Consider the following 26815-nt stretch of genomic DNA (forward strand, 5'->3'; position numbering starts at 1 on the left):
CCGAAAGAAGAAGAAGAAGTGCAATAACCTAATATATTATGTATATTTCTAATGTATATATTATTGTTAGATATTTTTTAGAGTAAATAATTACACACTATGTGTGCAATATTTTAATATTTCTTTCCATTTTTTTCCTGTCTTCATACTGCTGTAACAAGTTAATTTCCCTAAGGGGATCAATAAAGTCTTATCTTATCTTATCTTAATATATTTTGCCATTCACAAAATAAAATCTCTTGCTGAAAAAATGTCTTCAGTCTTAGGAAAATGTAGCTTTAGAGTCTTAGGAAAGGTGGCTATACGTTTAATGTTAAAAAAAAAAAGCAACACTATACCTTAAACTAGCCTTATTTGTGATGGTATGTGTGTGTGTGTGTGTGTGTGTGTGTGTTTATGCTTGTTGTGTTGGCCTGTGAAGAAAAACTAAGTATCTCATTTATTTGTTTTATTAAACATTTAATTTAAAATACACATTTATATTTAGTTAGCATTAATCAATGGTGCATACTTTAAAACGCTAGCTTATAGCGCTTTTGTGTCTGAGTAGTGGTGGAATGTTGTGGGGTGGTGTAAGTGAATGTGGTTGATGTTTCTTTTAACAGACAAAACAGTGTATGTCATGCTACTCTTGTTCAACCCACAAATGTCATAACCCCAAGAATCAAATAAGTTAATTTAGCTACCTTAAAGTGATCACAATGTCGGCTGTCATATGCATTGACATAATCTTTTTCTCCTTGGTGCAAAAATCAAATTGTTTCACTAACACAAGAACTAACAGTTGGGGTTGCTGAAAAATATCTAAAAAGATTTAACAGTCTGTGTAATATGGGTTTTCGTAAACCTTTGGAGATGTGTTTGTGCCCCTCACCGTTTGTGGGGTGGTGGGGGATACACCCCTTCTGAAAAGCCCCTTTGTAGTAAAGATAACCTCAGTCTGTCTGCCAGTCTGTCCAATGTTATAAACCTTAAACATTAACATATATAGAGACATCGCACCTAATTGACTTTTGATGTTAGAAACTATGAGGTGCCCCTAACCAGATAAACCCTTGAGGTGTGGGGGTGTGTGGGGGTGTTTATGCTTGTTGTGTTGGCCTGTGAAGAAAAACTAAGTATCTCATTTATTTAAAATATAATTTTATATTTAGTTAGTATTAATCAAATGATGTTTGCTTTAAGACACCAACTTAAATCGCTTTTGTGTCTGAGTAGTGTGGAGTGTGTGTGTGTGTGTGTGTGTGTGTGTGTGTGGGATGGGGGGGTGTGCTGGGGTGTGGGGTGAGTGGGGTGGGAGAGGTGGGTGGGTGGTTTGGGGTCTGTGGTGTTGGCCTGTGAAGAAAAACTAAGTATCTCATTTATTGTATTATTATACATTTAATTTTAAATATAATTTTATATTTAGTTAGCATTAATCAAATGATCTTTGCTTTAAGACACCAACTTAAATCGCTTTTGTGTCTGAGTAGTGTGGAGTGTGTGTGTGTGTGTGTGTGTGTGTGTGTGTGTGTGGGATGGGGGGGGTGCTGGGGTGTGGGGTGAGTGGGGTGGGAGAGGTAGGTGGGATGGGAGAGGTAGGCGGGATGGGAGAGGTGGGCGGGATGGGAGAGGTGGGCGGGATGGGAGAGGTGGGCGGGATGGGAGAGGTGGGCGGGTGGACGTTCCATACCTATGTCAGTCAACATAACCTGTCAATCAAACTACCCAGTCACTCACATTGGGGGTCATAAATCAAGGTCATAAATCATATTTTGACAGATAGTGTATGATACTTACTACTAACCCAAAATGCAGGATGCTTATAACTAATGTAGAAAAATACTATGGTTGAACACAGCATACAAAGGGGGAATTACACCAAAGAAACTAATAAAAGTATAATAAATGCACAAAAAATATCTGCAGTGGAGAAAGTGGACTGTAAAGGAATAGAATCAGAACGAAAACCAGTTGTCACATTTAGGCCAGCTACTTGGCCAATGTCAAGTTCTCCTAAAAAGAATAAATTAATTTCACTACACACTAAAGTGTGCAAAGACTCTAGTCAGTATACTTACTTAATCCATTGTGTATAAAATATAATATATTTTTAAATTTGTAATAAATTATAAAATAAATACTTTTTTATGCTTGCTTAAGTTATGGTTTGAAATAATACTAAGTTTGAAATAATACGAAGATGTTTTTGCTACTTTACATTTTAATATCAGCTAGTAAACCCTTAGTAATTAAACTTTCAGGTGAATGGGAAATTTTCAGTACTGAAATGAACTTCAAGACAGAAGATCACCTTCTGGGTTAAGCAGGGCAGCGTGCTGAAGTAGAGTATCCTCATGGACAGAGATGGCACGGCGCTGGGGTGAGGACTTCGTGCGAGGCCATGGTTTAGGTAAAGTTTCTATGAAGGGAAGAAGGTGCAATACTTTACTACACAACACGCAGAAACTAAAACAGATGACAGATGAATGTAGTGGCGTGTATTCAGGGGGTTATAATAAATAAAAAATTCACAATAAGAAATTTCTGAGCGTTATTATACTTAATGGCCACCTAAATGGCTACCTGGTTAATAACCTGGTTTAAATTGTGCAACTTTTTCCCTATTACCATTCTTAGCTCCAAAATTATTGCCAGTTATCATATAAATGGGTAAATGTTTTTGTGGTTACTACTAATTTGTGCAACCTACATTTGACAGTATAACTGCATTTGATGCTTCATAATATTAAAGAACACAGAGCAAGATTTAAAAAGGGCACTTACAGAAGCTATATTGAAAAGCTCAGTGCAGAAGCTATTCAGATTATCCAGGGTGCTAGGTCCTTACCTTTAGACTGTCTGGTCTAGCTTACTCCACAGGTAATGAAGTTTAGGGTGGGAAACTGGGATGCTCATGACAAATGGTTGATTTTGTGGCCATTAATGCATTTGCATGATTTTTAAGCTCTCAATGAACAGTAATTATAATTTTTTTGTACATTTGTACAAATTTTTGTTACTGTTTTAAATCATGAAGCAATATTTTTGTTTAGAATCAAGCATAATAACTATGAGACAGCAGGATAGCTTTATTAGCTAAAGTAAAACGTAGGACGATGTTGGAAAAATGTTAATAACTAATTTGGCCAGTCCATACATGATTATCCAACTTTACTGTTTATCTAACAGCTAATTTGTTGCCTGTAGAACATTCTAAAAAATTGGATGCGGGCAATGCAAGACTAGAAACTTTAAGGAAGAACCAAGAACTCCCTTTTAGTTAGAGTAAGAGTTAGAGTAGATGCTGTAAAAATGACCATCCTGATTATTACAAAGTTAAAAGTTAAAAACCCATCGTCTATGATTGTATGTGGGTGTGCTAATATAACTTCGGGTAACACGGGTACAACTATAAAAGCAACATTAATGCTTAAGGGTACATATGCATTTTCTAGCATCATATATATATACAGTGTATCACAAAAGTGAGTACACCCCTCACATTTCTGCAGATATTTAAGTATATCTTTTCATGGGACAACACTGACAAAATGACACATTGACACAATGAAAAGTAGTCTGTGTGCAGCTTATATAACAGTGTAAATTTATTCTTCCCTCAAAATAACTCAATATACAGCCATTAATGTCTAAACCACCGGCAACAAAAGTGAGTACACCCCTTAGTGAAAGTTCCTGAAGTGTCAATATTTTGTGTGGCCACCATTATTTCCCAGAACTGCCTTAACTCTCCTGGGCATGGAGTTTACCAGAGCTTCACAGGTTGCCACTGGAATGCTTTTCCCCTCCTCCATGACGACATCACGGAGCTGGCAGATATTCGAGACTTTGCGCTCCTCCACCTTCCGCTTGAGGATGCCCCAAAGATGTTCTATTGGGTTTAGGTCTGGAGACATGCTTGGCCAGTCCATCACCTTTACCCTCAGCCTCTTCAATAAAGCAGTGGTCGTCTTAGAGGTGTGTTTGGGGTCATTCTCATGCTGGAACACTGCCCTGCGACCCAGTTTCCGGAGGGAGGGGATCATGCTCTGCTTCAGTATTTCACAGTACATATTGGAGTTCATGTGTCCCTCAATGAAATGTAACTCCTAAACACCTGCTGCACTCATGCAGCCCCAGACCATGGCATTCCCACCACCATGCTTGACTGTAGGCATGACACACTTATCTTTGTACTCCTCACCTGATTGCCGCCACACATGCTTGAGACCATCTGAACCAAACAAATTAATCTTGGTCTCATCAGACCATAGGACATGGTTCCAGTAATCAATGTCCTTTGTTGACATGTCTTCAGCAAACTGTTTGCGGGCTTTCTTGTGTAGAGACTTCAGAAGAGGCTTCCTTCTGGGGTGACAGCCATGCAGACCAATTTGATGTAGTGTGCGGCGTATGGTCTGAGCACTGACAGGCTGACCCCCCACCGTTTCAATCTCTGCAGCAATGCTGACAGCACTCCTGCGCCTATCTTTCAAAGACAGCAGTTGGATGTGACGCTGAGCACGTGCACTCAGCTTCTTTGGACGACCAACGCGAGGTCTGTTCTGAGTGGACCCTGCTCTTTTAAAACGCTGGATGATCTTGGCCACTGTGCTGCAGCTCAGTTTCAGGGTGTTGGCAATCTTCTTGTAGCCTTGGCCATCTTCATGTAGCACAACAATTCGTCTTTTAAGATCCTCAGAGAGTTCTTTGCCATGAGGTGCCATGTTGGAACTTTCAGTGACCAGTATGAGAGAGTGTGAGAGCTGTACTACTAAATTGAACACACCTGCTCCCTATGCACACCTGAGACCTAGTAACACTAACAAATCACATGACATTTTGGAGGGAAAATGACAAGCAGTGCTCAATTTGGACATTTAGGGGTGTAGTCTCTTAGGGGTGTACTCACTTTTGTTGCCGGTGGTTTAGACATTAATGGCTGTATATTGAGTTATTTTGAGGGAAGAATAAATTTACACTGTTATATAAGCTGCACACAGACTACTTTTCATTGTGTCAAAGTGTCATTTTGTCAGTGTTGTCCCATGAAAAGATATACTTAAATATCTGCAGAAATGTGAGGGGTGTACTCACTTTTGTGATACACTGTATATAAATATATATATATATATATATACTGTATATATATATATATATATATATATATATATATATATATATATATATGATTAATGTGTTTAATGGTTTGCCAAAGTACTCCCATTCCCATGTTGCTATATTTATTAAAGCAGCAGTGCCATCTGACGGCTTGAACTTCACACATATTTAGCAGTGGTTTGTGGCACTGCCATACATGGACTAAGATTTGTTTGGACTCCCTGAATCTTTGGTGAAAGACATACATTATTAACAATCTTGCATTTGTTAATTAATTAACAGTACTCTTATGAATTTAAGCATGGTGAGCCATAACCCACCTTTGCTTCCAAAGACAGAGCCATTGATGGATCCTGCTTTTATCCCCAATCATTACACCCTCACCTGTTACCAATTCTTATGCTTATTGTGGAATGTTATTTTGTCCCAATTTATTGCTGCAAGCATCAAATTCGAATGTGTTTGTATTACAAAATACATGTACAATCAAGCTGGTATATATACTGTATATATACTGTATATACATTTACATTTTCAGCATTTATCAGACGCTTTTATCCAAAGCGATTTACACAATGAGCGGAACACGATGAGCAATTGAGGGTTAAGGGCCTTGCTCAGGGACCCAACAGTGGCAACTTGGTGGTGGCGGGACTTGAACCAGCAACCTTCTGTTTACTAGTCTAGTACCTTAACCACTGAGCTATCACTGGCCCACAAACAGACTTTAATGTATTGGTGGTTATTTTTTATGTTTTGAGACTTTTAGCAGATTGGAGATTTGAACCCATGACTTGGACATGTCAGTTCATAGATGTTAGTGTGTTTATCCTTTGCGCCACAAGAGCGCTGTATATATAACCCCAAATCAGAAAAGTTGGAACAGCATGGAAAATACAAACAATAAAAAAAATTGAAACGAGTTTCTTACATTTGCTTTGACTTTTATTTCATTGCAGACAGGATGAACCTGAAATATTTCATGTTTTGTCTGGTCAACTTGTTCACTTGCTGCATAATATATCCCACCCACTAACAGGTGCCGTGATGAAGAGATAATCAGTGTTATTTACTTCACCTGTCAGTGGTCATAATGTTATGCATCAGTAATTGCCAATTACCAAGGTTAATTACTGTCTAACTTTTGGCTTGTTTTATGGTTATATTTCTATCACAAAAACTTTTACTCACATTTGTTCTCAAACTTCATATTCTATATATGTACCTTCAGTGACAGACTGTGCTCTTTCTGCTCTCTCCCAGGGGTCTGTGCTGTGCACTCTACGAGGCGATGGGGCTGGAGGTGTCTCTTTTCGGGGAGAAGGCATTGGTAGCTCCTTTATCTGGGACGTCATTGCGCTTTCTGCCACTGCTGATGGACCCTCTGGAGAGGGACTGGGATGCCCAGAGGTGGGAGAGACAGTCCTGTGTGCTAGAAGGGTCTCACCTGGAGGAACCACGGTGGGTTTAGGGGTTGGTTTGGGGGGCAAAGGGCCCATAGGACGTTCTGGGAGTGGTGGTCGGTCGGTGTTGCCTGCTCGTACAGTCTGTCTGGTATCTGAGAGAAAATAGAGAAGATACAGAAGTTTGAATGTTATGACACAGTGCTAAATTGATATTCAAGGTTAATTCAGAATTTGAGAAATCAAGACAAGTAATTCTCCACCTGAGGAGGTGGACATTGTGCGGGGCTTCACATAGGTGGGCGGAGGTTCAGGCTTGCTGTCCAGTATTGCACCTAACCCAAACAAAAGAAAATGTCAGCACAAAGGGTAAAATCACATTACAAGGCACAGGCAGCTAACTAATTTTCTGGACAATGCAAATATATTTTGTAACAACAGTTTACTGACATTTTGTAAAGAAACTAAGCTTTAGTGTAGCTCACTTAAAAAGCTCACTCCAAAGCATAACTGAGTTTAAAAAAGTTTAGTTTATGAACTGTCAATGATTGTGTCTACCTTGTCATTTTAAATAGAGATTTGGTTTTTAACATAAGGTACTGTGCACAGTACAACAACACTGTTTATTGGTGAGAGTTCATCATTGCATTTTCTAGCCTTTCTAGCTCTGGTTGATCCATAAACAAACTCTTGGTTCAAAATGCAGCAGCTCAAGTGCTAACCAGAACTAGAAAAATTGATCATATTAGTGCTGTTCTATCATCTATACACTGGCTGCCAATTAAATTCCATATTAATTACAAAATACTTTTACTAACCTATAAAGCGCTACATGGTCTGGCTCCACAGTATCTGACTGAACGTATTGAGCACTACATTCCAGCATATTCACTTCATTCACAAGGTGCAGGGTTACTTATAGTTCCTAGAATTAAAAACATCACAGCTGGCTGCTTAGGTGGCGCAGCGGTAAAAACACATGCTGAAACTAGAGCTGGGATCTCGAATACATTGTATCAAATCTCAGCTCTGCCTACCAGCTAAGGCTGAGCAGCCACATTAACAACGATTGGCCTGTTGTTCAGATATGGGCGGGACTAAGCTGAATGGGGTCTCTCTCCCATGACTGGCGCAATTACAACCTCTGCTGGCTAAATGATGGCGCCTGCACAGAGATGAGAAAAGAGTGCTCTCAAGGTGTGTCTCTCCGTACACAACGCGGAGCTGCACTGCACTCATCAAAGTGCAGGTGATAAAATGCATACGGCATGCTGCCCACGTGTCGGAGAGGGCGTGGGTTAGCTTCCTCAATCAGAGCAAGGATCGGCATTGGTGGAGAGGAAGCATGACGCAATCGAGCAATTGGACGCGCTAAAAGGGAGAAAAAGGGGAGAAAATAAAAGATTACAGCTGGTGGAAGAGCATTTTCTTACAACTTTGGAATAATCTCCCTGCCTCTGTTTGGAACTCGGACATGGATCTCAATGTTTAAGTCTAAATTGAAAACATATTTATTTACTTAGGCTTTTGATTAGTCTTTCCAAAATAGGGGTGTGTGGCTCTGTTCCTTGAGGTCTGAGGTCTGGGCAGTCTGGTGCTTTCATATTTGTCAGATTTGCTGGCGCTGTGTGTTGGCTTAGGGGTTCTAGGTCATAGAAACTTGTGCTGATGTTGAGGGATGTTGGGTTGCTGTCGTTCTGCCTCTTTTGTCCGATCACTCAGGTTTGATGACGGTGGGGGAGGTGGGTGCTGACATCCTGTGAAAGCCTTCATGACTTTGTTACCTGCTAGCTCTCTCTTTTAGTTATGCTGTAATAATTAGGGGTGTCGAAGTCTAATGCTACTCTCTGCAAAACTGACATTTTACTCTTAACGATTTCACATTTTAACTACTGTACATTTTCTGTTGAGGTTGAATCCTGCAAGTCGAGACTGCCGTGTCAACAATGCTGCTCCTGCTAAATATGAAGGGATTATCCTCCAGGCCAGTGGTCCTCAACCACCAGGCCGCAGACCGGTACCAGTCCGTTGGTCATTTATTACTGGGCCACACAGATAGAGATCGCTAATTCAGCAATGAAAACACTGCTCCCATTTCCAACACATGGTTGTTTATCATCTCATATCACCCCCAGGTGGAAGCAGAGTCTCGTTGCAGCGAAAAAGCTCATTTGTGAGCAGTATAGTTATTTTATTTTGAATCCCTCCCCCCCCAGCCCGTAAAATGTTATCTTATATGAAACCGGTCCGTGGTGCAAAAAAGGTTGGGAAGCGCTGCTCCAGGCCACCAAAGAAGGATGGGGGTCCCTGCTGAGTCTGGTTCCTCTCAAAGTTTCTTCCTGTATTTTTAAGGGAGTTTTTCCTTGCCACAGTCGCCCTCGGCTTGCTCAACAGAGGGTTTTGATCTGTTGGTCCTGGATTCTTGTAAAGTTGCTTTGAGACAATGTCTACTATAAAAAGCGCTATACAAATACATTTGACTTGACTTGTCTATTTGCTTGTATTTAACTAATATATTTGTTCTTTCACAATATCAATAAAGTTTTTAGAGCTGATTTATTTTCATTTTACCTCACTTTTTTTCTAAAACCCGAGACATGTACTGACAATTTTTGCCAGCATTTTTCATATAGTGGATACATTTACAGAGACCCTCTACAGATTTTCTGTAGTATCTGTAGGACATTTTCCAGTTCTTTTTCAGAACTGCAAATTGCGCTCTTGATCTCCTATTTTCAGAATGCCCACTTATACAGAAAGTGACAACAGTATCTAATTTCCTTTTCATGTATCATCAATATCTTAACATATTGTTCTGTAAATGTAAACATCTTAACATCCAGATCGAGAATTTATGCTTCAGTGATCTGAAATTCATTTTAATTAGGACTTAGTTAATTTGACTTGATCTTTTTTGAAAATAGCAGACTCAGATCAAATTTGCCTTTTTAAAAGTGGATGTCAAATCTCATCTCATTAAGTGGAAGAGGATTTGACATTTAAAAAAAACTTTATTATCTTACATAATGTTTTTTATACAACTTAAATAAAGATAAGAACATATGAATAATGTCGAAAATTAAGTAATTTCACACTATAGATTAGTGTACCTCACTTCATGCTAACATTTATCACTATATACAGCACCAGTATATAGATATGCTGCCTAAAACTGTCAGCAGGTCCACACAGATCTGCCTATTTTGCACAAATGAAGCAAATATCTCCGGTTACCCAGATCCCAAGCTACATCCTATAGAAATGATGATGTGGGCGAGCAATAAGAGAAGGACCTTACCCTCTGAGTTGGCTTTTCTCAGCTCTTCATCTTTGTTCTGTAAATGTAAAAGAAAGCATCAGTTGAAGAGATTATTGTTATTTGTTATTGAGGTGGTAGCTAGGAGTTTATTAGAAATGAATCTTTCAGTAAACATGTTATTTAAAGGAAGACAGGAACATGTTATTTAAAGGAACATGTTATTTAAAGAAACATGTTATTTAAAGGAAGACAGGAAGACAGAAGACATCTTGTGTCAGCCAATCCACTCTATGGCCAAAAGTATGTGCACGACAGAACATGAGCTTGTTGGACACCCTGTTTCAAAATCATTAATATGAAGTCCACCCTTCCAGTCTTCACTATTCTGGTAAGGCTTTCCCCAAGATTTTAGAGTGTTTCTAAGACAGTTGTGCTCATTTAAAGAGCAGTTGTAAGTTCAGGCACTGGACTCTTAATTGACATTCCAGTTCATACCATAGTAAGGTTTAGTGAGGATAAAGTCAGAGTTACAAACTGCCAACAGTGGCACAAGAACTGTTTGTCAGAAGAGATTAAGATTGGGTTTTCAATGAGCAAGTAGTCACGCACAATCCTAGTATGACATCAGTGGAAGCATGTTCTTTAAAGAACTTTCTAAGAAAATACTTTCTAAATGCATAGTCCAACATCCAGTTCCTCATCAAACACCAGTGGACTAAACTCGAACATTGACTACAACAGCCCAACATCTGCAACAATTCAATAATGATATTATGGCTCAATGTAACAAAATCCCAGCAAATAAGGTCCAAAATCTATAAAATAATTTCTGCAAAAAGGGAGATTATCTGCATATTAACCTGGTTTAAGATGTGATGCTAGAGAACCAACTTTATGATACCTTGTATACAAACTTTTGGCCACAGAGTGTACAAATACAAAATAGTCAGTGCATTTTAAGAGTTAAAACTCCCAAACTTTAAATCTTACAAACATACCTGGCTCTTTTTGGAGTCAAAGGGAGGTGTCTTGGCAACCCCCATGCGGTGAAGCATAACATGAAGCCGCTGTTCAAAACTAGAGGAGCTTTCAGATGCGTGTTTCTAAAGAGAAAAAGCAGGTGTAACTACAGTGTCAAGAGTGACTGAGTGTATCAAGCTATACATAAAGCTTTCAGATGTGTATAGCTGGTGTAAAAACAAATTTTATATTGCCAGCAAAACTGCAGGAAGCAAGTCACATATTGAAGTAATGTGGACAGCTGAGACTGTCATCAATATACAGCATTAAAATCATTAGAGATCTTAAGTACTGATAGAGAGCTGAAATGCTCTTTCTTAGGAGTTTTGTGTTATGTAATGTTTCAACTAATTGTAGAATAAAAGAAGGCTACAACAGGATAATAAGATTCCACATTCATAAATTTACCACATTTCTTTATTTCATATATTACATGTTAAGTAGAAAACCTAGGCAAAAGGTTTATTATCAATGCCCAATAATCAATGTTTTAATGTTTTCTACTTTTAGAGTATTCACCATTAGTTCAACTTTAACTACTGTTTTTTTAAGTACAATATATACTGTATGGCCAAAAGTGTGTGAGGACCTGTAATTATTGAGTTCTGGTGTTTCACACCCCCTGCTAAAAGGTGTATACAAATATTTACATTGTTTGAAAAAATGAAGGGAATTAGCACAGTATAACACCAAGTGCAAATTTGGTGCAAATGAAAGTGACAATAGGTGCACTAAAGAGGCAATAGCAAGACAACTCCCAAAAAGGCAATGGTCTTACAGGGTGTGGCCACAGACAATTACTCTCTTCTTATTCTACCAGCTGATTCTTTTCTAGTTTTGCATTTTGCAAGTGTCCTTGTCACTACTGGTAGCATAAGGCAAAAACTACCTCCTATTCAGGCTGCACAGGTAACCCAGCTCATTCAAAATGGCACGTCTTTCTGTGCTGTCGCAGGAAGGTTTGCTGTGTCTCTCAGCACAGTCTCAAGAGCATAGAGGAGATAGCAGGACATGGGCCGTTGCATGAAGAAAGCTGGACAGGGCCATAAAAAAGCATCAGCCCAGCATCAGTCTCTGCTGCTTTGTGCAAAGTGGAACAGGAGGAGCACTGGTGTTCATGTTTCTGACCAACCTGTGTGGGTAATATGAGGGCCCAAAATCATCTAATTGGACCTGTACTTACAGCAGAATTGGCAGGTCCATCATTGGCTTTACAGATAAGTGCAGGTTCACAATGAGCACATATGACATATAAGAAAGAGTCTCTAGATGCAATGGCAAATGTTATGCAGCCTGCAACATTATACAGCATGACCAGTTTGGTGCTGGGTCAGCAATAGTCTGGGGAGAAATATGCTTAAAGCAGAGAGTACAATGAGATTTTGGAGCAACATATGTTGTCTTTCCAGGGACATCCATGCATTTTTTAACAAGACAATGCAAAACCACATGCTGCACACAATACAAAGGCATGGCTGCGGAAGAGGAGAATATGGGTACTGGACTGGCCTACAAAAGAGAATGGGTGGAGAATTTTGAAATAAAAACACAACAACAATGACAACCATGTACTGTTGCACACCTTAAGATGTGTTTGAAAGAAGATTGGGACAAAATAACACCTGAAACACTTCGCTTGGTATCCTTGGTGCCAGAATGTCTTGTAAATGTAATGAAAATGAGTGGCGCATTACAAAGGGGTAAATGCTTTAGCAGCCCAACTTTTTTTGGAATGTGAAGCAGGCCTGAAATGCAGTAATGGATATATATTAAGAAATGAATTGAACTGAGTATTTCTGTCTACAATTAAAGAAATCATCTCAAACTTTTTTAAACATAGCGACGACCTCACTGTTCTGCATTGAAATGCCCAGTTAACATTTCTTAATAGATTAAAACCCCTTTTGGATGTTGTGTAAGGTTGAGTATTCACTGCATGAATGTGCAGCAATTATGTTGTGCAATTTGTTTATGCATTTTCTCCCGTTTTCTCCTATTTTTTTAGCGCGTCCAATTTTTAATTAATTGCGCTATGCTTCCTCTCTACTGGTGCTGACCCCCGCTCCTGATTGAGAAGAGTGAACTGACACACTTTTCACCTGCACCAGCCGAGTTCATATGCAAATCAGCCCTGTGCATGGAGAGCGACACCCTGATCAGCATTATTCCTCTACTCTGTGAAGACACCATCAACCAGCCAGCAGAGGTCGTAATTGCAATTGTTATGAGGTCTCTATCCGGCTCCATAACCCTGTATGAACAACAGCCAAACGTTGTTCATATAGCCACCCAGCCCAGCCGGATGGCAGAGCTGAGATTCGATACAATGTATTCAAAATCCCAGCTCTGGTGTGCTAGCGTATTTTACCACTGCAACACCCGAGCGGCCATGTTGTGCAATTTTGTGAACATGGTGACCAAAGTCTTAAAGAAATTTGATAAAGTAATTGTAGAACATGAAAAAGTGCTGTTAATTAAAAAAGAAACTGTCACATTTAAAGCAATGTACTTTTGCTTAGTAATTTTTGTAAAACATCTTCATCTGAAACCCTTTCAGAATCTTTACACCTCCAAAAGCATTACAGAAATCAGTGACATCTTTTCTGTCACATCTGCAACAGTATACCTAATAATTTGGCCTGCTTACTGTTGCTGAGATCTAGGGTTCGAATCCCCAGCAGTGCTGTTGGCCAGATACAGACATTTTTGGCTGTGTCTGAAGGGAGAGGGAAGGCTGAGGCCCCACAATGGATTGCCGTTCTGTCCAGGGTGTGTTACTACATTGAGCCCAGTGATTCTGAGGAACCCGGACCCAACTTGACCTTGACCAGGATAAAGTGGTGGTAAAACAAAAAATGTAATGAAATGAAACTCATCCACAACAATATTCATAATAATCACTCATCCAGCTTACCACATGCATAATATAATAACAACATGTCCATATTATTATAGTCTTTCAACACACATACAGTAAGGTTCTTTAAATGTATTAATAATATTTACATAAATAATTTGTGAATATATAAGTATAACAATATACACTACTAAACATAATCTTGTCTGATATAAAGCATAATGTGAAGTGAGCTTTTGTGAACGTTTTTAAAATCTGCTCAATTTGAGTCAGTTTGATCTGTAATACTAAAGGTATGTTAAATAAAATGTTTAGCTTTATTGTGAGCTCTAGTCACTTGAAAATACACTTGAATTGTATATTTTAACTTGTGCATTCAAGTACACCGAATGAATATTTATGTAATGTATTCTTTGCAAGTATAATTACAGCATCATGTGAAATCCAATAATTACATGCAAGTAAAAAATACATAGCATAGTATTAAAAAGTACCTGAATATGTTCTTTGATATGATGAATTTATTTTCAATATTAGAATTAAAGAATACTTAAAAATATTTAAAATTATTATATTTTAACATAACAAAAAACGTTTTACTATTATTCCAATAAGTAACTTTATGGTAAAAAAAAACAAAAAACAATTATTTAACATACTTACTGCAAAAATATACCAAACATCTATTTGAAAACAAGTATTTAAGAAGTATATTAAATTAAATGAAACATAAACTAAAAGTATACTTCATGATAATTTCTTTATTAAAAGTATACTTTTTGATCATTTTTGAAAAGTATGATAAAAGTTTATTAATCAAAGTATGACATTCATATATTTTTAACATGTTTGAAATAAGTACAGACATTTGCTAGTTTATTTATAGTATACTTAGACGAATCTTAGTATATTTTAAGTACACTTTTTTCACTAGGGACTGATGTTGGGTGAGTAGATATGGCTTTTAATTAATGGTCCAAATCATTCCAAAAGTTAATTGGGGATAAGATCAAGGCTCTGGGCAGGCCACTGTTGTTCCTCCAACCAAACTAGACAAACCATGTCTCTATGGACCTTGCTTTATAGACAATGGTACAATCATGCTGGGAAAGGAATGGGCCTTTCTTAAACTGTTTCCACAAAGTTTAAAGCATATTATTAGTTTATATCATTTAACTTATCAACCTATTAGCAATAGGTGTTCCTCCAATTTGTGATATCTTGGTAATGGTTCCAGTTAGTGACAGTTTGTTTCCAAATAAAATCTGTAGCCCAAAGCGGAGAGGTGACAGAACAGATAGACAAAAAAATTACTGGAGTAAAGGATATCACATTTCACACAGTAAAAAATAGACATTTGCCCCACAGGGGCATATGCCTAACTTAGATGGCCATACGCCTTATTCAGGTGGCTACTGATTTTCACAAAAAGTTATCTGCATCTGTGATTAAACAGGTCTTTGGGAAGCAAACATGTCTATAGCACAACCACAAGGTGTCCATTACAAACGTTTCACTTCTCCATTAAAGATCTATTTTTTGTAAACCTCTAATAAATAAGCCCAGCTTTCTAAACACAATCTTACCTTGGCTTGTGTGGTGACAGCATCCTGCCCTGGTTCTAGCCCTGTAAGAAGAATCAGGGACTGAGATTTGCCCTCACGAAGTGAGCGCCGTGTAGGCTTAGGCCTCCTCTCACCATCAGGGGTCCTGCTCTTGTCTATGGTTTGGCTCTTCTCTCCTACTGGGGGTAAAACAGCTGTTACTGGGCTCTCAGTTTTGGTAGGAGTGGGGGGTGCTGCAGGGGATATTTTTGGGACCTCTTCAGTTTTGGCAGGTGAGGAGCCAGGAGGGGTGGGGGTGGAGGCAGGGGTGACTGATGGGGCAGAAACTGGTGTGTAAGGAGGTGAGGAAGCTTGAGGTGCCATTGCTTCTGCAGGTACTGTGGAGGATAAATCTATAATAGTGGGAGTCATGATGGGTGCTGGGACAATGCTATCCTCTTCTGCTTTCTCCTTTTCTTTTTCTCGCTCTCTCTCTTTTTCTCGTTCACGCTCTTTTTCTCGATCCTTCTCAGCCCGAGCTGCCTCACGAAGGGGTCGAATGAGGTCTGCTATTGAAGTCTTTTTGCTCTTTCCTTCTGGTGCACCCTCACCCTTCGTTCCACGGACTGCTCGTACCTTCTTAAAGGCAAAAAAGTCGCCAAATTTTTTCTTAATATTTTTTGATGGGGCCGTGGCTGTGGTAGAAGTTGTAGAGGTGCTGGTGGAAGGGGAAGTTGTGCCACATGTAGACTCTGCAGGCTGTGCTTCATTGAGAGAAGGATTCTCCCTCTGGTGCTTTCTGAATATAAGTATGAAAGAAACATGACAGAAGATAAATACTGTTCTTTTTGTGCAAATGAATGTCACAAAATGTCAAAGAAATACTACCACTAGATAGAAAAAGTTGGGACAGTATGGAAAGTGCTAATAAAACACACAGTGTTTCTTACATTTACTTTGACTTTATTTCATTGCAGATAATACAGTATAAACCCAAAATATTTCATTTCATTTGTTAATATACATCCATTCCTGCATCTCAGGCCCGCAACACATTTCAAAACAAGTTGGGATGCTAAAGCATTTAAGATAAGATAAGATAAGATAAGATAAGATAAGATTCCTTTATTGATCCCCATGGGGGAAATTCAAGTGTTACAGCAGCTCCAGTACAGTGTGATTACAATAAGTAGAGTAAATAAAAGTAGAATAAAAATAAGAAAATAAGGAAAACATTTGCTATGCAATGCAATTACTATTATACATACAATTACTACAATATAATACAAACACTATGTATTTTAATATATACAGTGTATCACAAAAGTGAGTACACCCCTCACATTTCTGCAGATATTTAAGTATATATTTTCATGGGACAACACTGACAAAATGACACTTTGACACAATGAAAAGTAGTCTGTGTGCAGCTTATATAACAGTGTAAATTTATTCTTCCCTCAAAATAACTCAATATACAGCCATTAATGTCTAAACCACTGGCAACAAAAGTGAGTACACCCCTTAGTGAAAGTTCCTGAAGTGTCAATATTTTGTGTGGCCACCATTATTTCCCAGAACTGCCTTAACTCTCCTGGGCATGGAGTTTACCAGAGCTTCACAGGTTGCCACTGGAATGCTTTTCCACTCCTCCATGACGACATCACGGAGCTGGCGGATATTCGAGACTTTGCGCTCCTCCACCTTCCGCTTGAGGATGCCCCAAAGATGTTCTATTGGGTTTAGGTCTGGAGACATGCTTGGCCAGTCCATCACCTTTACCCTCAGCCTCTTCAATAAAGCAGTGGTCGTCTTAGAGGTGTGTTTGGGGTCATTATCATGCTGGAACACTGCCCTGCGACCCAGTTTCCGGAGGGAGGGGATCATGCTCTGCTTCAGTATTTCACAGTACATATTGGAGTTCATGTGTCCCTCAATGAAATGTAACTCCCCAACACCTGCTGCACTCATGCAGCCCCAGACCATGGCATTCCCACCACCATGCTTGACTGTAGGCATGACACACCTATTTTTGTACTCCTCACCTGATTGTCGCCACACATGCTTGAGACCATCTGAACCAAACAAATTAATCTTGGTCTCATCAGACCATAGGACATGGTTCCAGTAATCCATGTCCTTTGTTGACATGTCTTCAGCAAACTGTTTGCGGGCTTTCTTGTGTAGAGACTTCAGAAGAGGCTTCCTTCTGGGGTGACAGCCATGCAGACCAATTTGATGTAGTGTGCGGCGTATGGTCCGAGCACTGACAGGCTGACCCCCCACCTTTTCAATCTCTGCAGCAATGCTGACAGCACTCCTGCGCCTATCTTTCAAAGACAGCAGTTGGATGTGACGCTGAGCACGTGCACTCAGCTTCTTTGGACGACCAACGCGAGGTCTGTTCTGAGTGGACCCTGCTCTTTTAAAACGCTGGATGATCTTGGCCACTGTGCTGCAGCTCAGTTTCAGGGTGTTGGCAATCTTCTTGTAGCCTTGGCCATCTTCATGTAGCGCAACAATTCGTCTTTTAAGATCCTCAGAGAGTTTTTTGCCATGAGGTGCCATGTTGGAACTTTCAGTGACCAGTATGAGAGAGTGTGAGAGCTGTACTACTAAATTGAACACACCTGCTCCCTATGCACACCTGAGACCTAGTAACACTAACGAGTCACATGACATTTTGGAGGGAAAATGACAAGCAGTGCTCAATTTGGACATTTAGGGGTGTAGTCTCTTAGGGGTGTACTCACTTTTGTTGCCGGTGGTTTAGACATTAATGGCTGTATATTGAGTTATTTTGAGGGAAGAATAAATTTACACTGTTATATAAGCTGCACACAGACTACTTTTCATTGTGTCAAAGTGTCATTTTGTCAGTGTTGTCCCATGAAAAGATATACTTAAATATCTGCAGAAATGTGAGGGGTGTACTCACTTTTGTGATACACTGTATATGTGAATAATGAAACATTTACCACTTTGTAATCTTGCCATTTCTTTTCACAACTCTTAAAAAGTTTTGGCACCAAAGATACCAAACAATGAAGTGTGGGGTACAAGGTTGTCAAAGTAAATGTAAGAAACACTGTGTTCCTTATCTGCCATACTATCCCAAGATTTTCTGATTTGGGGTTGTAAGATTGTGTCTTAAGACTGCTTCATTAATTTCGCCCTAAAGCTAAAAGGCTAATGTGCTAACAAGAAGGAAAAGCTCATAGCTGTTAGCTTAACATTTATCACACTGTTATACTTTAATATACTGAGCCGTTTAGAAGCAACAAGACATATTTTGTGTAAGAAAGAAAGGAAGAAAGGTGGTTTGTATAATGTGCACAGCCTCCCAAAAAGTACTCCTGTGACCTCTCCTCTTAATTTCTTTATTTACCGGTAGCTGTAAAAATCTGCAGCATGACCATCCATAATTAATAATATAGTTATAATAATATAATTATGACAAAATGACCTATATTTTTTTTTTTTTGCCGCGAATTACAACAATTTTTAAACTTGTACAAAAATCATACACATGTTTTAAAGCAATGTAATATGTAAAATGTAATATGGACCTGAAAATATATAACACGACCTGCCAAGCAAATTTGGCACCCGGGCCAATACGTACCCCATCACCACCACCCAAATGCCTAAACAAACCAATTATGTGTGTGTGTGTGTGTGTGTGTGTGTTTTACTTTAGTTAAAAAAATTGCCTGTTTAAACATGATAGCTCTGCAAATTTGTACATTTTGCATGTATGTTTACTTGTTGTAATAAAAAGGCATTAATGATCATTAAAACTGCGCAAACTTTGTGTGTTTGTTTAATTTGTTCTTGTACAATTGCAGTTTTGCTATAATGGTTGTACTAGGTGGCTGCCTTTACTGCATATGGCACAGATGTTTAAAATGTTTTACTGAATAAATAGCAATGTAGAGATATTTTTGTTTTTACAGGAATATGCATCTGAGAAATCTAACAAGACCACAATGATGTTAAATGTGCATTGATTTATTTAGTTATGTGCTGTCTGTTTGATGTCATGACATGGTTGGCTTAACTGCTTCCTCGAAACCAGTCTGTGCAAAACAAAGAAAGATCAAGTTTTTTTCTGAGCACAGCTAAGGCTGCGTGTTTGGTTCTGCTTATTTGCTCATTCAGTTTTTTATAGTTTCAAATGTACTGCTGGGCTACATGATTATACTCTTCATAAAAAAAAAAACATTTTTGGCTAAACTATTGCTTAATTTAGGCTTGTTTATGCAACATGAGTAGTTAAGATTTTGGACATATACTCACAGTGGGTCATCAGGAAGGATCTTCTTGGTGAAGAACTCCTCTACGCCCTCATCCACCCTCCCCATATTTTCATTGGCTTCATTCTCACACTCAGCTGCCTGCTCCTGCAAACAAAGAGAAAACAAAGACAAGGTCACTTGCTAAAATGAACAGATTTAAGGTTGATGCAAATGTAGTAATCTGAAACTCACAGAAAAGTGGTATTATAAAAAAATTTAACCAGCAATGATCTATTTCAATTAATTCCTAGGCACTCTTGTATATTCGGTTTACCTCTTTTTTGTACTTTCTCCTGCTATATATGTAAGTGCAAATACTGTAGGTACAAAATAACAAAATCAATACATAAATGATGAAATTTCTTTTATTTTTTACCACTGCTTTATCCTGATCAGGGGATAAACTGATTTAACCCTGAATCTTAGCAGCAGTGGGCTAGCGTTATTTTACCACCATGCCACCCCAGTGCCCATACATAAATGTATATATTATAAGTGTAATTCAAAGCTAAAAAATTTATTGTTTGCACTTTTTTCCTTTCCTCCCAAATTAGTTATATCCTCCCCAATTGTAAATTCCTTTACCACTGCAGACCCCCACCATGGGGTTATCACTGCTGTGTCCACTGTTTTCAGAAGGACCCCCCCCCCCCCCCCAATGAACCTGAACTGCATTCATAAATCAAGTCCACAACAGTTTATCACCAATGATCATGAAAAAACATATTATGCACACAAAAATTCAGACCTTTTATTCAACAGTTCGTTGAAACACCTTTAGCAGAAATTACAGCTGTAATTATTCTTGAATATGTCTCTACAAGCTTTGCACACCTACATTTATGTAAACTGCCATCTCCAGGACTTTCAACAGCTGTTCATGAGGTTTAAGTCTTTGTCTGGCCACTCAAGAACATTCAGGGACTTGCACCAAAGGCATAGTGTACTAAACAGCTGTAGCCTAGTGGTTAAGGTACTGGACTAGTAATCAGAGGGTTACCGGTTCAAGCCCCACCGTTGTCAGGTTGCCACTGTTAGGCCCTTAAGAAAGGCCCTTAACTCCTTAATTGCTTAGATTGTATACTGTCACAACTAGAAGTCGCTTTGGATAAAAAGCGTTTGCTAAATGCCGAAAATGTAAACAAGAAGGTAACATGACTCATATATATATATATACAGTATATTAGGGCTGTCGTTAATCGTTAAAATTTTAATCGCGATTAAAAAAATTAAGCAAGATTAAAATTTTTTATCTAACTATTTTTATTTGGCTGTTTGTGCCACATACATGTGTATCTCTGTGGTAATTAACTGTATTTCAGATGAATTAGGATGTAAAGCGCATGAACTGTCCGATGATAAACTACTTTTAGCGGTTTTCACTTTTTTTACGTGTTGATGAAAAGATGAATGAAATCACGCAAGCTTTGTAACGAGTATTTCCATTGGCTGCTAGAGCTGTCCATCAAAACCGCGTAGCTCCGCCGGTAAAAAGTGAAACTGTGTGATGTTTCATCTCTACATTTTATTCAGCTTATTCTATCACATGGTTATAAACATGATTTATATTTGTGCTGTTTGTAGTTTTCTAAAAACACATTCGTATCTGATATTTATATGGACTAAGCGTTTACATGGACTGTTTTAATTAACACTTTTTTTATAGCTACAGTCAATTACTTATAGATAATGTTTGCTAACTTGACTGTTTCAGGTATTTATAGGTGTTTAAATGGTAATTTAGAACAGTATTTCCCAGTATTCTTTCTGCACAAACACAGTATAAAGGGTTTTCTTAATAGATCTATTAAATAATCATATCTGTGTTTTGATGCTTTATTGATGCCTTATATTAGATCAAAACATTATGGTTGGTGCACCTGTTTTCAGTGTCAGGGTCATGAACAGGAAAAGATCCTCACTTTTGTCAGATAATGTGCTTTCTACAATGAATTTAGATGTAACAATTTTATCATATTTTATGAATGTTTAATTGGTAAACACGTTCTTGCAATAACAATGTGCATAACTGTTCAAATTTTGCTTAATTATTAGTTTGCGATTAATTGAGATTAATACATATATATTAGGGCTGTCACACGATTAAACATTTTTATCAAGATTAATCGCGATTAATTTTGTCCTTTAATCTCGATTCAAATTTTTAATCGTGTGACAGCCCTAATATATATATATATATATATATATATATATATATATATATATATATATATATATCACTGTGTAACTGTTGCCCCTGCTGGCTCCAGCTCTTGTTGAGGGACTACTGGCTTTTCTATTACCTTTCTGCAAACCTAATTCCCAGTGAATATTCAGTCTGTGTAGTACAAGATTGGTAACCATCGTTGCATGTATGAGACCTTTGATTGAATGAGAAACGACATGCTACTGTTATAAATATAGCCATATGGACTCTGAAGTATTCCGGAAAACCATTGTCACCTGACACCAGCCACCAGTTCATCAAGAAATGCAACCTGAAACTCTATAATACAAAGAAAAAGCCAGTCATCAATTCTATCCAGTTATCTTGGCCCAAGCTCATCTTAGGTGAAAATGTGTGCTATGGTCAGAAGATGAGTCCACATTTCAGCTTATTTTAATTAGTGTAATGTTTAGGAAAGATTATGTTACAGAGGTAAACATGTCTCTGTCTATTTTTTATGTTGTTTTTTATTGCATTTTACAAAATGTCCAAACTTTTCTGGAAAATTTTTTGTGTGAAACATTGAACTTGACAAGAAACAAAGAAACAAAGCTGGTGGAGCAAAGTTGCCCTTGTAGAAGCTGGTAGGTTGTAATGATGCCTGTTTGGAACCAGATGGAGGCATGGCAATGACCAGTTGGAAGCTGGGATGAGGCACAGTGACAACCACTTGAAATCTGGGAAGAGACACAGCCACATGGAAGCTAGGCTGTGGTGTAGTTACATCCTTGGAGAAGCCTCCAGGCAGCCTTAGAAAGGCTTTGTCGAAGTCCATAAACCTGTATGCCGGTGGGTCCGCAAACTCAGCTGGGGGATCAGAACTGAAAACACATGCAAGAAACTTGCATTTCAACAGGTCAGCAAATTCAGCTGGGATTTCTGGACAGAGAAGTTCAGGATTCCACCCACTGACAGGTTGGTAAAATGGGCAGAAGGGTCTGAAATGATAGCAAAGAAGCCAGCAAATCGGCATGGTGGCAGGCCACCAAACCCAGCCAGAGGATCCTAACAGGTGGCAGAGAACAGGGGTTCTGCATGCTGGTGAGTCAGCTAACTCTGCAGGGGTACAAGGAGTAGAGGAAAGTCCTCAGCAGGCACTGTCAGGAGAACAATGTCCTTGGCAGGCACAGGAAGCAGAGCAATGGGGCTATCAGAGAGAAGGAAAGTGACCCCAGCATCATCAGGAAGTGCAGCAGCAAACTTAGTGCAAGCAAGGACAGCAGTGCAACCTCAGCACAAGAAAGATGGCAAAAAATTCTTGGGATTGATCCCATCCCAATTCCACCCCATCAAAATGTGTTTAGTAGGAGGGCTTTAATGTACGTACATAACTCATTTAAATCCTAAATGTTCTTCCAGAGTGAGGAACCTTTTTCTTCAGAGGTAAATCACTTGGGGTTTACAACAAACTGTATGTAATATTTATGTTGAAAAAGTAGTATTTTAGGTGGGTGAGAATGTTTATGCAGAGTGCTTAGCAGTATGAAAATTGGCAAGTGAAGTCCAAGAGAGTAAGACTGAGGGTGCGGCTAATCAGGTTTTACAGTGCAAGGTGAACTCCGGAAGCTTGTGGCTGACCACACAGCATTAAAAGCTTCGCTTACTTGCTTACACTTAGATCAAGAACTCATAGCAGGGCTCTAAAAACTGATAGAAAGGTTTAGCATAGGAATATCAATAATCACAAGGCCAGAGAATTTACAAGATAAGCCGAAAGGGCTTTCCTTACAGGTGAGCATATTAAAAAAGTGTTATCATGAAAACAGAAACATAAGCCTACAATCATAAGTATAATGTTGATGGATAGTGATAATAATAAGTATAATGCGTTTTTTCACAACCAAAAATACTGTATTAGGCTGAAAAATTACAGTTATCTACTTTTATTGGTTAATCAACCATATTACTGCTAATTTACAAGCAAGGAATAATTATTTAACGCTATTTTACAATTATTTTAAATAACAGTAAGATACTGTTGTAAATTGACAGTTCATTTACAGCAGTTCATTACAACGCAGACTGTTCTTTCTTTTACTTTTAAAATTGTTAGTCAATTATTGGCCTCAGAGAGAAACAAAGAGAAAGAGAAATCTGTGAGCAATAGCAGCTGTATTGTCTCAAAAGGTAGGCAAATTATTGATTTTTTCCCAGTTCTACACTTCTGGCAAGATCTGGCTAAGACGGAGAAAAAAGTCTTTCATAGATGATCGAATAAATTGAAATCCGATGATGGCTCATTTTCATACTTAATTAAGCATCACATCACATCTCATGCTTTGTGTGATCAACAGAATCATAATGATTAGCTGATCAGTCAAGATAAACAAAAATGTGTTTGTTTGCAGTGACTTCGTTTAGGGCACAAGTGGACCTAAACCTTGCAGTGCAACCGTCTTAAAGCATCTGAATTTAAAAGGTTTTACACCTCATTTATTCAGATTTTCACTTTAATTGTCATTCATCTGTGTATACACATACTGTACATGCATGCACATAGAGCTATGCCAGAACGGGTTTTCTCTGTTCCAGTCAGTGTGGGAACTGCAGGCTGGCAGGAAAGAGACAGACACCACTGCAGAGCTATAGCAACTGTATGCAAATGGAGAGCCACAAGCCACATGAGGCATGGATTATAATTCATTTAAAGCCCAATGGCCAGTCAGATAGAGCTCCTCATCATTCCACTGTATCATCAAATTAGAGGAGATGACACAGTGGCAAGGTGTTTCCCTTACTTATATGCATACATTCTCACACACACTCATCCACTAAATAAGTAAATGCATGTATGACAGTTTCAATAAATATAATATAATATTATGGCTGCTCATGCTGATTTTAATTGTGCTTATTTAATGCTACGTTATAAGAAAACTAAACTCGGTGATCTAAAGCAGGGCTTTCAACCTGTGGGGCGCGCCCCCCTGGGGCTAACAGTGAAGGTTAACCGTGTTTAGATAAAATGTGTGTGTCTTTAAGAGAGACGCTCTGTTCACAGTATCGATATAAGTGATTCAGGAGTCGATTCATTTTAAGCGCAGCGTAAGTTTCTCTTCTTAGACATCTCTCCGTGTTTACTGTTATTAATGAATGTTGCGGTTGTAAATAAACACCAACTACTACAGGACATTTTGTGTGTCTCGCTTACCACAGAGCGGTAACCGAGTCAGACTCGTTCTGCCTGTGGCTCTGTGAAGTAACGTTTTCTGTTTTTATCTACATGAAAAGCAAGAAGCGCTTACGATTTACAAAAGTGAACCACGAATTTATACAATGTGCTCATAGAATCGGCTCAGATGGGATCGGACTGTATTATCTTTTTGAAGTAATATTTTAAATCAGCAAATTTGCATCGTATGTATGATGTGCACAACGTTAATTATGTTATTTTAGCTCGTCAAGAGCTTTCGCAATGGTCTCTGTGCGATGGTTGACGAAGGGGGGGGAGGGGGGGGGGGGGGTATGGGCGCAAGTTCGCCGTTGGCACACGAAGGGGGGCGCATGTCCAAAAAGGTTGTAAACCCCTGATCTAAAGTATACACTGTATAATGCTCTATTTTTTTTAATTTATTTAGGTATATGGAGTCTATGACACCTACCTTATACCCATAAGTATTGCCAAAAAATGTAAAAGATCTCAGATCTGCAATCACAGATCTGACAGGATTTACAGCATTAGGAAAATAAATTTTAAAGTACACTAATTCTGAGGTGTAATGTTGCACTTTTTACACTTTAGAATAAGAGCAAAAAAAACACCAGAAGTGAACACTGTGTTCTTTTTTTTTCTTTATGGATGTTCTTGTGTTGCATAGGAAAGGGAAATACAGTCTCTATTATAAGACACTCTGAAACAGGTTCAATGTTTACAGAGTTAAATTTTTAAGAAACAGAGGCTACAATTTTATTGTATCTGGTGTAAAAGCAATGTAACACACCACGAACAGGACACCAATCCATGTTGTGATCCTCAAACCATTCCTGAACCATTTTTGCTTTGTGGCAGGGTGTATTATCCTGCTGAAAGAGGCCACAGCCATCAGGGAATACCGTTTCCATGAAAGGGTTTACATGGTCTGCAACAATGCTTAGGTAGGTGGTATGTGTCAAAGTAATGTCCACATGGATGGCAGGATCCAAGGTTTTCCAGCAGAACATTGCCCAAAGCATCACACTGCCTCCGCTGGCTTGCCTTCTTTCCAGAGTGCATCCTGGGGCCATGTGTTCCCCAGGTAAGCGACACACCAGCACCCGGCCATCCATGTTTTGACCAGGCCACCTTCTTCCATTGCTCCGTGGTCCAGTTCCGATGCTCACGTGCCCATTGTTGGCACTTTCGGTGGTGGACAGGGGTCAGCATGGGCACCCTGACTGGTCTGCGGCTATGCAGCCCAATATGCAACAAACTGCGATGCACTGTGTATTCTGACACCTTTCTATCAGAAGCAGCATTAACTTCTTCTGCAATTTGAGCTACAGTAGCTCGTCTGTTACCACACGGGCCAGCCTTCGCTTCTCACGTGCATCAATGAGCATTGGCCGCCCATGACTCTGTCGCCAGTTTACCACTGTTTCTTCTTGGACCACTTTTTGATAGATATTGACCACTGCAGACCGGGAACACCGCACAGGATCTGCAGTTTTGGAGATGCTCTGACCCAATTTGGCCCTTGTCAAACATCCTTATGCTTGCCCATTTTTCCTGCTTCTAACACATCAACTTTGAGGATAAAATGTTCACTTGCTGTCTAATATATCCCACCCACTAACAGTTGCCATGATGAAGAGATAATCAGTGTTATTCACTTCAGCTGAATAAATACAGGTCATAATGTTATGACTGGTCGGTGAATATATGCATTTTCACTAACTAACTAGCTATTTTTTTTCTGGCACAGATTGTGTTGGCTGTGGCACCTGTAACATCTGCCCCTGTCTCAGTATCTTGTTGTCAGTAACATAACATGGTTCCCATGTTTAGCATCCTGCATCCTGTTCATGGTTCCTGTCTTCTGTTACTGGTTCCTGAATCCTGTTCTTTGTTCTGTTCCTCATGTTATTTTTCTGTGGATCTCCTGGTGTCAGAATTTTGCCTGTTCCT

At 38.9% G+C, this 26815-nt stretch overlaps 1 protein-coding gene across 1 annotated transcript in view; it reads right to left on the reverse strand.

The window, feature by feature from the left end:
- Positions 1 to 26815, reverse strand: part of carmil2 (capping protein regulator and myosin 1 linker 2) — a 100046-nt gene that overhangs the window by 13552 nt on the left and 59679 nt on the right. Inside the window, exons 26-32 of the mRNA XM_063004099.1 lie at positions 19486 to 19589; positions 15229 to 15985; positions 10764 to 10868; positions 9805 to 9841; positions 6770 to 6841; positions 6329 to 6661; positions 2294 to 2401 (exon numbers count right to left, since the gene is read on the reverse strand). Of these exons, the coding sequence (XP_062860169.1) occupies positions 2294 to 2401; positions 6329 to 6661; positions 6770 to 6841; positions 9805 to 9841; positions 10764 to 10868; positions 15229 to 15985; positions 19486 to 19589 (1516 nt within the window). The remainder of the gene's footprint in view (positions 1 to 2293; positions 2402 to 6328; positions 6662 to 6769; positions 6842 to 9804; positions 9842 to 10763; positions 10869 to 15228; positions 15986 to 19485; positions 19590 to 26815) is intronic.

This window comes from Trichomycterus rosablanca, chromosome 11 (assembly GCF_030014385.1).
Source record: "Trichomycterus rosablanca isolate fTriRos1 chromosome 11, fTriRos1.hap1, whole genome shotgun sequence".
In the NCBI taxonomy this organism is placed as follows: domain Eukaryota; kingdom Metazoa; phylum Chordata; class Actinopteri; order Siluriformes; family Trichomycteridae; genus Trichomycterus; species Trichomycterus rosablanca.